Here is a 13,631-nt window from a genome sequence, read left to right as displayed (position 1 = left end):
GCTCATGTGCAGACTGGGTCCCTGTGGTGTGGGAGGGCTCCTGAGGAGCTCAGCCAGGGGCTCTGAGAGCTCTCTCACCTCCCTGGAAGGTGAGGGGCTGCCAGCTCTTGGCTCTGACCTCTGACTTGCTCCAGGGTGAACGTGGGCCTCGGGGCCTAGATGGTGACCAAGGACCTCGGGGAGACAGTGGGAATCCTGGAGACAAGGTACAGGAACGAGGCTGGGTCCTTTGTCTAGGTCCCGCAGGCTGTGGGGATTCCATAGTGAGTCTATATGGGCAGGATGGGCAGGCAGAAGGGACTGTCTTGGGGGCCCAAGGGGAGGGGCTTCTGTAGGCTGAGAGGGTGGGGGCTGGAATGAGGCCCTCCAGTGAGGGAGGAAGGGCACTCTGTGGACTATGGCTCCTTGGCTGTCGGGGGTGTCCCAGATTGGGTTAAGGGCCCAGTGTAGGTGGAAGGGGCCCCTAACAGGGGGGTCCCAGGGTGGGGAAGGAGCTACTCTGGGCATCCCAGCATCCATCCTGCCAGGGTATGGGTAGAGGGAGGAGCCACTGGGGATGGGCAATGGGAGCAACATTGGGGAGCTCTGCCCTGCTAGTGAGTGCCAGTCATCCTCAGACCTCCGGCCTGGTCCTAACTCTGGCTCTCTCCTGGTTGCTCCCACAGGGTGCCAAGGGAGAACCTGGTGACAAGGGCATGGCTGGGTCAGTGGGAGCTCGTGGACTTGCAGGACCCAAGGCAAGCCCTGTTCCAGAACCTGCCATGAGTCATACACACCTGTCCTGGCTGTCCCTGAATGTGGGAGGGTTCCTGGTTCCCTTGATGTTGGCGTACAGATGCTTGCATAGGACCTGTGTGCAGACTGGACCCTGGCCCTTGGTCACCAAGCAGCCGCCTGTGTACTAGGGCAGCCTGGGGCCCAATCACTCTGAAGGACTCACCCCAGTCTGTGTTCCCCACAGGGTGAGCCTGGTGCTCCAGGGATGGCTGGTGACCCGGTAAGATGCTCCCCTCCCTCCCACAGGGACCCTTGCCCCGGCAGAACCCCATCCTCGTGGTGGTCCCACTCATGTGGCCTTTGCTTTATTAGTGACCCAGTATCTCATGGTGTTCTTCTATTGCCCAGGGACCTCCATCTCCACAGTGACCCCCTAATGATTGTGACCATGCCCATGGTGACCCTTGTCCCCTGGCAAACCTTGCCCTTCCTCTGTCACCACATGGTGTTCCTTCCTGCAGTCCAGGATTCCCTTTGATCCCTCACTGACCTCCCTTGACCTCATATTGACCCCCCCAGGGAACCCCAGGAAAGGATGGAGCCCCTGGTTTCCGAGGAGACAAAGGAGATGTTGGCTTCATGGGCCCCCGAGGAATCAAGGTGGGAAGGGAGAACTGCTTTATTTTTTATTTCTGGTCAGAAAGAGTGCAGGATGGGGCCAGATGTTGGAGTACCCAGGGAGGATTGTGAGTGTTAGGTCAGAGGTTGGAGTATCTGAAGTCAATCAAGAGTTGGGTCTAGGGTCAAGGGCTCGTAGGGTGAAGTGTCTGGAAGTTGCTTTGTTACCTGCTTTTCTCTATCAGGGTGAACGAGGGGTGAAGGGAGCCTGCGGCCTTGATGGAGAGAAGGGAGACAAGGTACAGAGGTAAAAGGGCTATGGGGAACATGAGGGCTTAGACCTAGGGCTGACCCCTCCTCCTGATGCCTACAGGGAGAAGCTGGTCTCCCAGGCCGACCTGGGTTGGCAGGACGAAAAGGAGAGATTGTGAGTGTGGGGCACTCCCAGAATGAGGATAGGATGGGTGAGCCAGGGCCAACCTCATGCTTTTTTTCTTCTCCAGGGAGAACCTGGTATGCCAGGTCAGTCTGGGATTCCTGGCAAAGAGGGCCTGATTGGTCCCAAGGTACAGTCAACAGGGAGCATAATGGGGATCAGGATGGGGCAGGAGAGGTCACCATAAGGTCATGAAGGCTGGGCATGGCACACTTGTGATCCCAGCACTCAGGAGGCTGAGGCAGGAGGATTGCCATGAATTCGAGGCCAGCCTAGGCTGCATAGTGAGTTCAAGGCCAGCCTGAACTATAGAGTGACCTTGTCTCAAAAAAACCAAAACAAACACAGCACACAAAAACAAACCCAAAAACGGGGCCAGGGATTTAGCTCAGTGTTGCTGTGGCTGCCTTGCAAGTGCAAGGTCTTAAATTTGATCCCTAGTACCCAGAAAAAACAAAAAGACCCAAAAAACAAATCCATAAGGTCATGAAGGCTTAGAGTCAAAGGAGGTTTTGGAGGGTTGGTGACTGGGGGATGATGTGGGGTGGTCTTTAGATTTCAGAGTGGGCTGGGATCACAGTACAGGGATTGAAAGGGTCGAGTGAGGGGTTATGTGCATCAGGGCGGGGGCCTGCAGTGGGGTTGACATCATGGGGACACAGTTGTTAGGGTCGCAGATGCTCACGTTATGGAAAGTTAAGGCGTTCATGGGAGGTTAGGGAGGTCAAGGCAGGGCGTCTTTCATGCTTCCTCTGTACCCAGGGTGACCGAGGCTTTGATGGGCAAGCAGGACCCACGGGTGACCAGGGTGAGAAAGGGGAGCGGGTAAGTTGAGACCAAGGCTGGGGAGAGTTAGGGAAGCGTGTTCTTTGGGAGTGGGTTCATCTTTGGGGGCTCTGCTCACTGACTCTGCCCTGTCCATCCCCAGGGACCCCCAGGAACTGGGGGCTTCCCAGGTCCCAGGGGCAATGATGGCTCTAGTGGTCCCCCTGGGCCACCTGGCAGTGTCGGTCCTAAAGGCCCCGAAGGACTTCAGGGCCAGAAGGTAAGGGTCCCCGCTCTGACTCCTGGCCTTGAACTTCCATACTCCTTTTTTTTGCAGTGTTAGGAGTGGAAGCAAGCATTCTACCCAGGCCTTCCTATCTTTCCTGTCTCTCTGATTTCTGACCCTACAACCGATCCTCCAATCTCCTTGCCCCAGCCTCTGAAGTTATAATCCCCAATTTGCTTATCTTCTGATCTCCACTGACTGACCCTGCTCATTTAGTCCTTATACCTGACAGGGTGAGCGAGGTCCCCCTGGAGAGCAGGTGGTGGGGGCCCCTGGGCCCCCTGGAACCCCTGGTGAGAGAGGGGAACAGGTGAGTGGGGATTCCTGGACTTGGGCTCAGAGACTGGGGTGGCCCTGGTATTCTTGAGCACTGGGGTCACAGCCTGGTCCCATCTGTTGCACACAGGGGCGGCCGGGTCCTGCTGGCCCCCGTGGTGAGAAGGGAGAAGCTGCGATGACGGTGCGTGCAGCCCTGGGGGCCGAGGCCCACCTCCCGCCCCCGCTCCGCGTCCTGGGCCCTACTCAGTTGGTCTCGCCTTGATCCCCGCTTTATGGGCCCTGTCACTCCTGTGACTCATGGGTTTTCCTGGTCACTGTGGTCTTGTGTTCCTAGGAGGATGATATTCGGGGCTTTGTGCGTCAAGAGATGAGTCAGCATTGCGGTGAGTGGGCCTAGCCTGGAGGCCCCAGGACCCCATCCCGTTCCATCTTAGCCACTATGAAGGGGCCAGCTAATCCACAGAGCTTAGGAGGGACCAGGGTCATGGAGATGGGTAGATACACAGGACAGACATGTTGCTAGAACGTTTCTCAGGGAGGGACACACACAGGCAGACGTGGGTGGCCAGAGTGTTCCAGCATGGCTGTGTGGGAGGTGGAAGAGGGAGCAGAGCTGGGCCACTGGCCCTGACATGGGAGAGGGGCCATGATGACCCTGGCGGCATCAGAGTGAAGCTCTGTCTCTTCTCGTCTCTTCTTTGCAACTTTATTCACTGTTTGTGCCCGCCTGTTTTTCTCCATCTCCATCGCTTGCCCTTTGCTGGCCTGTCCCCAACTTCTCATTCCTGTGTGCTTTCTCTGCTTTTCTCCCTCTCTTTCTTCTTCGGTACCTCTCCCTACTTCCCACCCTGTCTTCTCCCTCCTTTTGTCTCTGTCACCATTTCTACTGCTGTGCATCTCAACTTGTGTGCTGTGTGTGTCTCCATCTTTCTGTCTCTTCCTCTCTCCTTCATTGCCCTCTGCCCTTCTCTTCCCCCTCCAGCCTGCCAGGGCCAGTTTAGTGCATCAGGATCACGTGAGTAGTTTTCTGTACCCAGAACTTCCTTCCCCTGGGGCCATGGCCTGGGTCCTCTCAGCAGGGGTGTGGCTGGGTGGCTGTCCTTGAGGGCCTTAGCACATCACCTGAGGTTGGCACCTGCTTTTTGCTCCAGGACCCCTCCCCAGTTATGCTGCGGACACAGCTAGCCCCCAGAGCCACCGGCTGGTGCCTGTGCTCCGGATCTCCCATGTAAAGGAGGAGGGTGAGGACACCTGGACCCTGGGGCCTATATAGGTGGGGGATGCACATACACATGTGTGCCCATGCATGCTGGACCCATGCCATGTACACGAGTTCCACATGCAGGGCATGAGCATGGGTACCTTGGGGGCACAGGATGGGAGATCAGTGTTGCCCACTTGTCGCAGGGCCTGCAGCTGCCCTCTCATAATACATCCATCCTGCCCGCAGACCAAGTGCCCCCTGAAGATGATGAGTTCTCTGAATACTCCGAGTATTCTGTGGAGGAATACCAGGACCCTGAAGTTCCTTGGGGCAGTGAAGGTAAGAATGAGGGCTGGGCCAGGGGAGCTCAGTTAGGGCCAGGCAGAGCCAATCCTTGACCAACTGACTCCCACCACCCTGCTGACCTGGCCCCCTTGGCCCCAGATCCCTGCTCCCTGCCACTGGATGAGGGCTCCTGCACTGCTTACACCCTGCGCTGGTACTATCGGGCTGTGCCGGGAGGCTCAGAGGCCTGTTGGCCTTTTGTCTATGGTGGCTGTGGAGGGAATGCCAACCATTTCGGGACCCGTGAGGCCTGTGAGCATCGCTGCCCACCACGAGTGGTTCAAAGCTCAAGAACAGGTAGGGGCCTGTATCCACCTCCGCAAGGCCCTGGGCACCCAGATCCATGGTTGCAGAGGCAAGGTCCAGGGTGAGAAGTGCCGTCAGATGCAGGACCTGGGACAGATCCCCAGATCAAAGAACCACACATAAAAATACATCTGTGAAGCCCCTCCACAGTCTTTCTCCATGTTCCCTCCTTTGGGTTCCCTCTTTGAGTCAGAGGCCGCTCCCTGCTGGGCCTCAGCTCCCTCTCCTGGGTGCTCTATTGCCTCTCTCCTTGGCTGACATGGAGGAAAGTTCAAAGGACTGAAGGTGATTTCCGACCTTCCTGCCCAGGTGCTCCCAACAGCTAAGGCCCGTGTGAGGAGCTGATGTTCAGCATCCCTGAGGAGCTGGGGTCTCAGCAGGGCCCTGTGGTCTCTCCCCTTGGTGCTAAGAAGATGGTGTGCACATGAGCATGGTGTACACATCCGTTATTTCAGTGACTAGGTCCTGTGGGTCTAGCCTTTCCCCCTACAGACAAACCCCCATTGTGGCAGATGACTCATGGCGGGGGTGGCTGTGGGCGGTGAGCAGATGTGACTAGGTCTGACGGTCCCTTGACCCAAACCTATGATACCATGGTGCTGATTTTGGGGACATTAAAGCTGCTGTTTTAAAAGGCCACCGTTGTGATTTGTTCTTGTGTATGTGACTCTTTGTGCTGGGGGACAGATTTTCCCTGGTGGTAAGTACTGTTCTGCATGGGTAGAAGTCCTGGTGCCAAGCCTTGGTCATTGTCCTGTGACCCTCAGTCCCCAGCTTGTCCCCAAAAAGAAGAGAGGGTAGGAGGAGGAACATGTCCTCACTGCTCCCAGAACGGGCTGAGTCATGGGTGGGGGCTGCCTCACGCCCTGAAATATGCCCCAGCTCCCACCTCAGGGACTGGGGGAGATAAATGGGCCCTGGAGTGGAGTTGAGGGTTGGACCACAGGACAACATCACCTGGCAGCAGCCGCAGTGGCTCCGACTTAACCCAGAGGAAGATAGTGGTAGGACTGGTGTCTGCTTGTGACAGGAGGGTCCTAGGGCGCTGAGTGAACCTGGGAGGCTCTGGGATCTTTGGTTTCTTCTCTGCCTCGAGGACCCCTTCTACCTCTTGTTTCAACTGCAAGCTCCATAACTGGGTTCTCTCTCCCTTTTTATCATTCAGTATTTTTCTGTCTCTGAAATTTTATTTCCATAATGCTATCTGTCTCTGGGATGCTTTCTTCCAGGCTCCTTTCTCCTTTGCTCTGTCTTCATCCGTCTCATTCATCCCCCTTCTTTTCCCTCTCACTCCTCTCCTTTCCTGTTTCTGCTCTCTTTCTCTGCATCTCTTCCTCTCTCTCCATCTCTTCTCTCTCCCTCCATCTCTTCCTCCCTCTGTGTCCATCCTCCCCCCTTTCTTCCTCTCTCTCTCCATCTCTTTTTTTGTTTGTTTTTTTGAGATAGGATCTCACTTTGTAGCCCAGGCTGGCCTTGAACTCCCGGTGATTCTTCCGCCTCAGCCTCCCAAGTGCTAGGATTATAGGTGTGCACCACCATGCCTGGCTCTCCCTCCATTTCTTCCTCTCTCCATCCATATCTTTCTCTTTCTCTCCATCTCTTCCTCTGTCTTCCTCCCTCCCTTCATCTCTTTCCATCTCTTCCTCTCTCCCCATCTCTTCCTCTCTTCTTTCTGCTCTTGCCAGTTGGTTGTGTATAAATCATAGTTAATTGGAGCCTTTGCCCTGTGTGTATTTTCTCCTTGTAGCCTGATGCCACGATGACCAGGTGGGCTCTGCGGGTGCTGACGGTCCTGATATTGGCCAGGGTCCTGGTTGTCCCAGTGACCCCTGTCCCAGCCTTCCAGATCCCTCCTCCAAACTGTTCTCAGACCACTTCTTGTCCCCTGGCCTCAGCAAGGCCCTCAGCTACCACCACAGGCCTCTCCTCTGCCTGGGGACAGCCCAGCCCTAGCCCCCGCCTTGGTCCACGCATCACCCTCTCACTGGATGTCCCCATCGGCCTCCTGCGGATATTACTGGACCAGGCCCAGACCAGGGCCGCCAGGGAGCAGGCTGCTGCCAACGCCCATATCCTGGCCCATGTTGGCTGATGCTGAGGAAGAGGGGAAACCTAGAGGATGGCGGCAGCTGGACAATGTTACACCTGGGAAGAGTGTGCCTACATGCTGCTTCAGCAGCCTCCTGTCATGTGCTGTCATATCTCCTTGGAGTGCTCCACAGATGCACAGTCTGGAGCTTACTTTGTTGAGTCACTGCTGTGTGGAGCCCTGCCAAGCCTGTGTGTACCCTGGACTCACAGTATGTCTGCATAGCTTGGATAGTACCGTGTTAGGTCACTGCCATGTGGAATCTTCCCTGTCTGGGCACCCTGCAGTCACTGAACATCCACACACTCTCACGCTGGGTCACAGCTGTGTTCCATTCATGAGCTGAGACACAGGAGCCCAGTGCTCCATCTGAAGCAGTCACTTCAGGCCCACAGTCTGGGCCCCCACATGTACCACACAGAGTGTGCTGTCTGAGGGTCATGTGCATATTTTGTGCACATGGAAGCAGACTCCTGAGGCACAGACACCCAGCCATATGTGGAAAGTCTGGCCATGGCAGTCTTACCTCATCGATGTGTGTGTCCACATGGCTGAGTCTCTGTGTGCTGCCCATTACAAGTTTCTGACAGCTGTGAGTGTGAGCAATGTGGGGAGCTCATCCTCCAAGTCTGGGTGAAACACACACAACACACAGCTGGTCACTGTCCCTTACCCCTGCCCACCCAGCCTTGACCCTGGACACGTGTGGCTCAGGAGAGAGGGAGCTCATGCTGTCAGGGCTCTAACCCAGCTCTCCCCCTTCCTCACTAAAATGTTCTCAGCAAAGATGTCACCTTTCTGGGCCTTGGTCTCCTTATCTGTAAAGCCAGGTGATGTTCCCCAGCTTCTCATGTGAAGAGGGACATTCACGTCTGAAGACTGGTTAGCTGCAAGAGGCAGTCAATAAATGCCATGTGATTGGAGGATGGGATGGCTGAGATTACTCCATCACGTCCACATCAGGGCTGAGTCACAGCTTCCCTCTCTGCTGTTCCATCCACCCTTCCTCCCCACACTCTTAACTGACCCAGCCGCTTGGTAGCTCAGGAGGAGGTATTGTTGTTTCACACTCCTCCCGCCATTGCTGGGCTGGAGCTACCCAATCTGGGCATGTGGGCAGGCCTGCCAGAGGATGGGACAGGCACTGCGTGTAGGGTAGAAGCTCTGCCCAGAGACAAGGGCAGCCCCTGGGCAGCTTTGACTGGAGAGGCAATACCCGCCCATGTGCAGCTGCCTGCCTGGTCAACCTCACGGTAGTTAGCAGCCCTGGCAGGCGGGCCTAGGGCAGCTGAGAGGCGGAGCTGCTTTCTTCAGAGCCTGCCTGAGGCAGGCAAAGGCGGGGTTATCCTATTCCCCCGGAGCCACAGGGGGCGGTGGCCCTGGCCAGTTCGGTGGCAGGATGGACAGAGGCACATTAAGAAGCAGCTCTCTGACCAACCCAGGGCCGGGGAGCAGCGGGCAGGGTAGGCATGGGGCAGTGTGGGGAGGGTGGGAGTTCAGGGGAATACCTGGGTGCAGGGAGGGTGGTGCTGGAGGGGGAATGAGAGTGTGGGGTATATCTCCCCATGCCAGGTGCTCTGAGAGGACATCAGTTTGACAGTGGCCTGGAGAAGGGAGAGTTGTTGTCTTGCAGGGCAGAGGGGGCTGGGCCAAGGGGAAACTATAAATAGTGTCTTCCTTCAACCCAGGGGGAGGGGCAGCTGCTGGAGCTGCCCGAGGCCCTCCCTCTCTGTCCCTTGCTGGCCTCCAAGGGGTCATGTTCACCTAGGTCCTCCCCAAGGGGTCACCCAGACTAGGGAGGCCCAGAGGCTCATTTGGAAAGTTGTTCATATCATGTAGCCTTAGCCCCCAAACCAGCATTTCTAGGTACCCACAGTGTGCCCTGTGCTGGTCCTGAGCATCTCTAAATGTCTACTGTGTACTTTGTCTTGCCTGTTAGCCTCTCTGAGCCCCTTCTCTGTGCCCTGGCTGGTCCTGAGTCATTTTGGATACCTACTGTGTGCCTGATGCCAGGCTGGAACCAGGAAGTGCAGATCAGGGTGACAGGCTGTTCTCAAGTGGCTGTATACATAGTTGGAAGCTCACACTCTGTGAGCTTTGGGCCCAGCGAGTCACTAAGGACAATCCTTCCTAAGTGGCCAGAGGAAGCTAGGATTCCTGGGAACTCTCCCTGCCCCTCAGTGACTGCAGTGCAGGATGAAGAAATAAAGACAAAGGGGGCAGAAGAGAGCAACAGGCTCTGCACTGCCTGCTGGTCCCTGTGCACTGCGTGGGTGCAGGGCTTGTAACTAGGTGTGCAGCTCTGTGTGCAGGTAGGTACATACTTATGTGCCCTGGGCTGTGGATCTTCACAGCATGACCCAAGCCCCTGGGTCTTTATGCTGTCAATGATGGACTGGGCAGCAGATATGGGAACTGGGAAGAGTATGAGCCTTGAGAACTGAGGGTTGAAGTCTTTGGCCACCCCCTGGCTTCTACCCTGGGATCGTGGGAGGAGGTCCAGTGGTCACTGCAGAGAGCACCCTGGGAGCCAGCCAGGGTCAGGCTAGGCAAATTCACGGTAGGGAGAGAGTGAACCAGATATATTCACACATGAGTACACACTGATGTCCGAGCACACTTCCTGTGCATGGGACAGGTTAGCTGGCACACTTTGGGATGCCCTGAGGAGGGAGAAACCATAAGAGGCAATTATTCTATTGGACATTTACTGATACAGGGGGAGCAGAAAGCCAGGAAGACATTTCAATGGAGAGAACAAGGAAGAGCCTGGGTGTGAAGGTAGGAAGCATAGCAGTGTTATGCAGGGGTTCAAGGTGCAGGGATGAGGTTCTGAAGGCTGAGGGTTCTGCTGAGTCTTTTGTGTACTGTGGGCTGGCTCTGTGCTCTTGGATCCTTCTCTCCATCCAGATCCTTAGTTTTCTACCCAAGAAGTGAGGCCATGGGAAGGGAGGTGGGAAATATGCTCAGAGCAGACCTAGACCCTGGCCTTGGGGAGGGGCCAGGATCTGGATGTTGATGTTGACCTTTGCCCTACCAGCTGGCTATATACACTTGGGAGGGTGTGTCTGGGCGAGCCCAGGGTCAGCTAGGGAAGGGGTGGAGGTACCGAGTTGTGGCATTTCCTGGGAATCAGGCTCAGATTATCTGGTGTGGCGATAGCCCTAGCTCCCTGCCCTTTCTTGGTTGCCCCCACTTTCCAGCTTTTGACTAACATCCAGAGGGGCTGGGGAAGAGGAAAGCAGGTCTGAGGAGGGTATGAGTACCTGTGGATGTTAGAGGAGGCAACTTTTCTAATGGAGTGGTAGGGGTTGGATAAGGTGTATGCATGTGGCAATGAGTTTTCTGAAGTCAGGATGGCCCCAAGGTGGCCTTGGCAGTGGCCAAGAAACGAGTGCTGGCTGTGTCAGGAACAGAATGGGTGGCTTTGGAGAAGCGGGGTCAAGTGGGTTATCACAGGGGCCTGGAGTAAGATGTGTGTGTGTGTGTGGGGGGGGTTGGCAGCAGACAGTGCAGTTAGGAATTGAGGAAGAAGGAAATGGTATATTTTGCATTCCACAGCTAATCATCTAGAGCTGGTTTTAGGGAGAGTCCAGGTGGGCTTCCAGCATTTAGAGCTCCTGAGCCTTTATTTCCTGTGAAATGGGTAAGACATGTGTCTGTCATCTTTTTGTTTTGTTTTGTTTTTGAGATTGGGTCTTGTCTTGTAGAGCAGACTGGCTTTGAACTGACTACGTAGCACAGGCTAGACTCCAGCTCACAGCAGTCCTCCTGCTTCAGCCTTCCTACTTCCGCTGGGACTATAGGCGTGTGCCATCACACATGGCTTATGTGTCCGTCATCTTAATGGTCTTTGCCAGGCTTTGAAGTGTCTGGTAGTTTGGAGGCTTGACTCAAGGCAAGTGGATGGGCCTTCTGGCCATGGGCACAGTGCTGCACCTACTGCAAACGAGGTCAGTTTTGTTCTCTGTGCCCCTCGCTCCTGTTTGGGTGCACTGAGGGCAGAGAGGATTTAAGGATGCAGGCATCTCGGAGAGTGGAGGACATTGCTAGAGGGCAGTGTGTTACAGGCTCAAGCTGAGCTGGTGAGGACTGGAGCAGAAAGTGGCTAGCAGACCTGAGGCAAGAGCCTGCATGGGTCTGGTGGGGCCAAATACAAGACAGTGAGCCAAGTGTTCCTGACCTTCTAGAGCTCTCCCGGGCCCTTTGCCCCCAGAGCATTTTTCAAAGACAGCAGGGAGATTAATATAATGAATAAGAGCACTAATGTGTTTTAGAGTAATTTCTCAGAGATTGACACATTTAATCTACACCACGATCTTGTAAGATTGATGATCTGTGCACCCTATTTTCCTGATGAAGAGATAGAAGCCATTTAAAAAATGCATGAATTAAGCTTGGCTTGGTGGCGCAAGCCTGTAATCCCAGCACTCTGAGGCTGAAACAGGAGGATTGCAAATTTGGGCCCAGCCTGGGCAATTTAGCAAAACCCTGTCTCAAAATAAAAAATAAAGGAGGGTACTGGTGATGTCGCTCATTTCTAAGGCCCTTAGTTTAATCTTCTCTCCCCCTTATCCAAAATGCATTAAAAATTTAATTGGTAAAAATAAAATTTTGGAAAGAGAATTAATATACTGTCAGGGATGGGAGTCCACAAATAACTTGGTCACAAGGTCCTACACATTTGCTCCAGGTGGGCAGGAGTCTAGTCCAAGCTGCCCAGAAGCCAAAGCCAGGAGACACATGACCAATTTTAAAATTTGTTCTGTCCCTGTCCATGAGATGAAGGAGCTTTTCTGGCATGGTTGATCAGGTAGCCCCCTTGATGCGGTCAGAGACTTTCGGCTTGGAGCAGATGAGTGGGCCCAGCACGGAGCCCTGGTGGGGTGGGGGTGGGGGTTGGGGGAGCTGCGCTGGGGAGCTGCGCTGGGGAGCTGACAGCCAGCCGAGACAGCAGGCCAGTCACCGGGCTCCCAGGCCTGCCAGGCTGGCCCTGACCAACCGGGCCGCGGAGTCCTGCAGGCCCTGCCGCATTGCACGTAATCCTGTCCTGCTGGGCACCCTGAGGTCAGGCTCGGCGGGGACCGGAGCCTTGGGCCCCGTGGAGGCGGGGCTGCAGAGCCCTGGGCGGGGCCTAGGGTGACACCTATGCAAATTAGCACAGTTGAGTTAGTGTGTTGGGTTTGAGCATCCGGGGCGGGGCCTGCATAATCCGGGCCTTGCGCTGGTTGGGCAATACGCATGCGCATTCACATCCTAGTGTGACGGAAGGCGTGCGTTTGGCCCAAAAAGGGACCTTAGGTGAGCTAGGCATGCGTAGTCGGAGGCCAGAGCCTCTTCAATTGGGGAGGAACCTATTCGTTCTGGGGCGGGGCCTATGGGAAGATGGACAGCTCGGTCAAGACTTGAAAAGGGGCGGGGCCCGAGGGGCGGGACCTCGGGTGGCCCCAGGTAGCCCGGCTACTGGGTCCGAAGCGGCTGCGGTCCGACTCCTCCTGGCCGCGGGATGGCGTCCCCGCGGGAATTGACCCAGAACCCCCTGAAGAAGATTTGGATGCCCTACAGCAACGGGCGCCCCGCCCTGCACGCCTGCCAGCGTGGTGGTGAGGCCGGGTCCTCTGGAGAGCGAGGGTGGTGCGCCACATGAGTGGATGGACGGCCTGGGCGGGGACAGGGGACAGGTGGGGACCCGGGCCAGAGGAGGTTATTGTGACTGGTAGAAAGAGTCGAGGACAGGTGGGGGGGATCGGGAGGAGTGAGGCGGCTGTGACAGTGGTGGCCTGAAGATAATAAGTGTGGCAGAGCAGGGGGTGGGGACAGGTGCGTGAGGCCATTCTGCTTACTTAATAGGAGTGAGGCCTGGCCACCATCACCTCGAGGAGGGGACGAGCCCCTTTGCTCCCCACTCTGCACCCAGTGGCCGCTGCCACGGAGGTCTCTATGGACATGGCCCCTCCTTCTTTTTTCTTTTGGCTAGAGAGTGGGCCCATGGGCAGGAGGGAACTGAACTGTGTGGCCCTGGAATCACTTGGCCTGAGCCCAGAATTTGCAAAGACTTAATCCATAGGCTAGATCTCTGAAGCGAGGACAGTGTCCTTTGGCCTTAAGACCAAATTTCAGGAGGAACTTTAGGGAAGTGTAGATGTGGTCAGGATAGACATGTGAACCCACGTTTACCCCCGAGGATATGTAAGCATCCACATGAGTTCATGGGGAAAGGTAGAACTGAAGGGGGAAACATTCCTTAACTTTCTGCTTGTCCTTAAATGAGTGCAACTTTCTTCATACCAGAGAAAAGAAAGGTTTGTTGTAAGAGTAACTGAAACATTGTAATGAGATTTCATTTTGGCAGGATCTCAGAGGACATCTAGTACAACTGTGGACATGGCGTCAGGAGAGTTGTGAGGTGCTGGGGCTTCCTGGGCTTTTGACCTCTGCTGATACATGAGAATGGAGGGGAGTGTTCTGTGCTGCTGCCAGCTCAGCCTGTAGCAATGGTTTTGACCATGAATCGAGTCTCAGGAGAGAGATGTGTGTGTGCATATCTTTGATCACACCATGAGTCCTGGTAGGGGTTGCAGTGATT

General features: G+C 55.5%; 3 protein-coding genes across 19 annotated transcripts in view; all 3 read left to right on the top strand.

Moving 5' to 3' along the window:
• Positions 1 to 5,593, top strand: part of Col7a1 (collagen type VII alpha 1 chain) — a 30,511-nt gene extending 24,918 nt beyond the window's left edge. For all 6 annotated transcript variants that reach the window (XM_021257366.2, XM_021257265.2, XM_021257219.2 and 3 more), the window contains 17 exons: positions 135 to 206; positions 666 to 737; positions 962 to 997; positions 1,297 to 1,377; positions 1,581 to 1,634; positions 1,709 to 1,762; positions 1,839 to 1,901; positions 2,534 to 2,596; positions 2,700 to 2,816; positions 3,055 to 3,132; positions 3,229 to 3,282; positions 3,436 to 3,484; positions 4,084 to 4,116; positions 4,253 to 4,342; positions 4,552 to 4,644; positions 4,750 to 4,947; positions 5,266 to 5,593. In XM_021257366.2, the coding sequence (XP_021113025.1) occupies positions 135 to 206; positions 666 to 737; positions 962 to 997; positions 1,297 to 1,377; positions 1,581 to 1,634; positions 1,709 to 1,762; positions 1,839 to 1,901; positions 2,534 to 2,596; positions 2,700 to 2,816; positions 3,055 to 3,132; positions 3,229 to 3,282; positions 3,436 to 3,484; positions 4,084 to 4,116; positions 4,253 to 4,342; positions 4,552 to 4,644; positions 4,750 to 4,947; positions 5,266 to 5,282 (1,224 nt within the window). In that variant the 3' untranslated portion in view covers positions 5,283 to 5,593. The remainder of the gene's footprint in view (positions 1 to 134; positions 207 to 665; positions 738 to 961; positions 998 to 1,296; positions 1,378 to 1,580; positions 1,635 to 1,708; positions 1,763 to 1,838; positions 1,902 to 2,533; positions 2,597 to 2,699; positions 2,817 to 3,054; positions 3,133 to 3,228; positions 3,283 to 3,435; positions 3,485 to 4,083; positions 4,117 to 4,252; positions 4,343 to 4,551; positions 4,645 to 4,749; positions 4,948 to 5,265) is intronic.
• Positions 5,594 to 5,696: 103 nt separating this feature from the next.
• Ucn2 (urocortin 2) lies at positions 5,697 to 8,258 on the top strand. The gene has a single exon (XM_004833953.3). The coding sequence runs from the start codon at positions 6,716 to 6,718 to the stop codon at positions 7,046 to 7,048; it is 333 nt and encodes a 110-aa protein (XP_004834010.1). The 5' UTR covers positions 5,697 to 6,715; the 3' UTR covers positions 7,049 to 8,258.
• A 114-nt stretch (positions 8,259 to 8,372) lies between these two features.
• Positions 8,373 to 13,631, top strand: part of Pfkfb4 (6-phosphofructo-2-kinase/fructose-2,6-biphosphatase 4) — a 46,850-nt gene continuing 41,591 nt past the window's right edge. For 2 of the 12 annotated variants that reach the window (XM_087185955.1, XM_087185954.1), the window contains exon 1: positions 12,380 to 12,648. In XM_087185955.1, the coding sequence (XP_087042081.1) occupies positions 12,552 to 12,648 (97 nt within the window). In that variant the 5' untranslated portion in view covers positions 12,380 to 12,551. 12 annotated transcript variants of the gene reach the window in all.

Source organism: Heterocephalus glaber, unplaced genomic scaffold (assembly GCF_053883595.1).
Source record: "Heterocephalus glaber isolate CG9 unplaced genomic scaffold, H.glaber_assembly_v1.0 deba00001504, whole genome shotgun sequence".
Classification (NCBI taxonomy): domain Eukaryota; kingdom Metazoa; phylum Chordata; class Mammalia; order Rodentia; family Bathyergidae; genus Heterocephalus; species Heterocephalus glaber.
This window is presented reverse-complemented; position numbering and strand designations above follow the sequence as displayed.

Excerpts from the sequence above, each read along its gene's own strand:
- Ucn2 (XM_004833953.3), top strand. The coding sequence starts at position 6,716 with ATGACCAGGTGGGCTCTGCGGGTGCTGACGGTCCTGATATTGGCCAGG.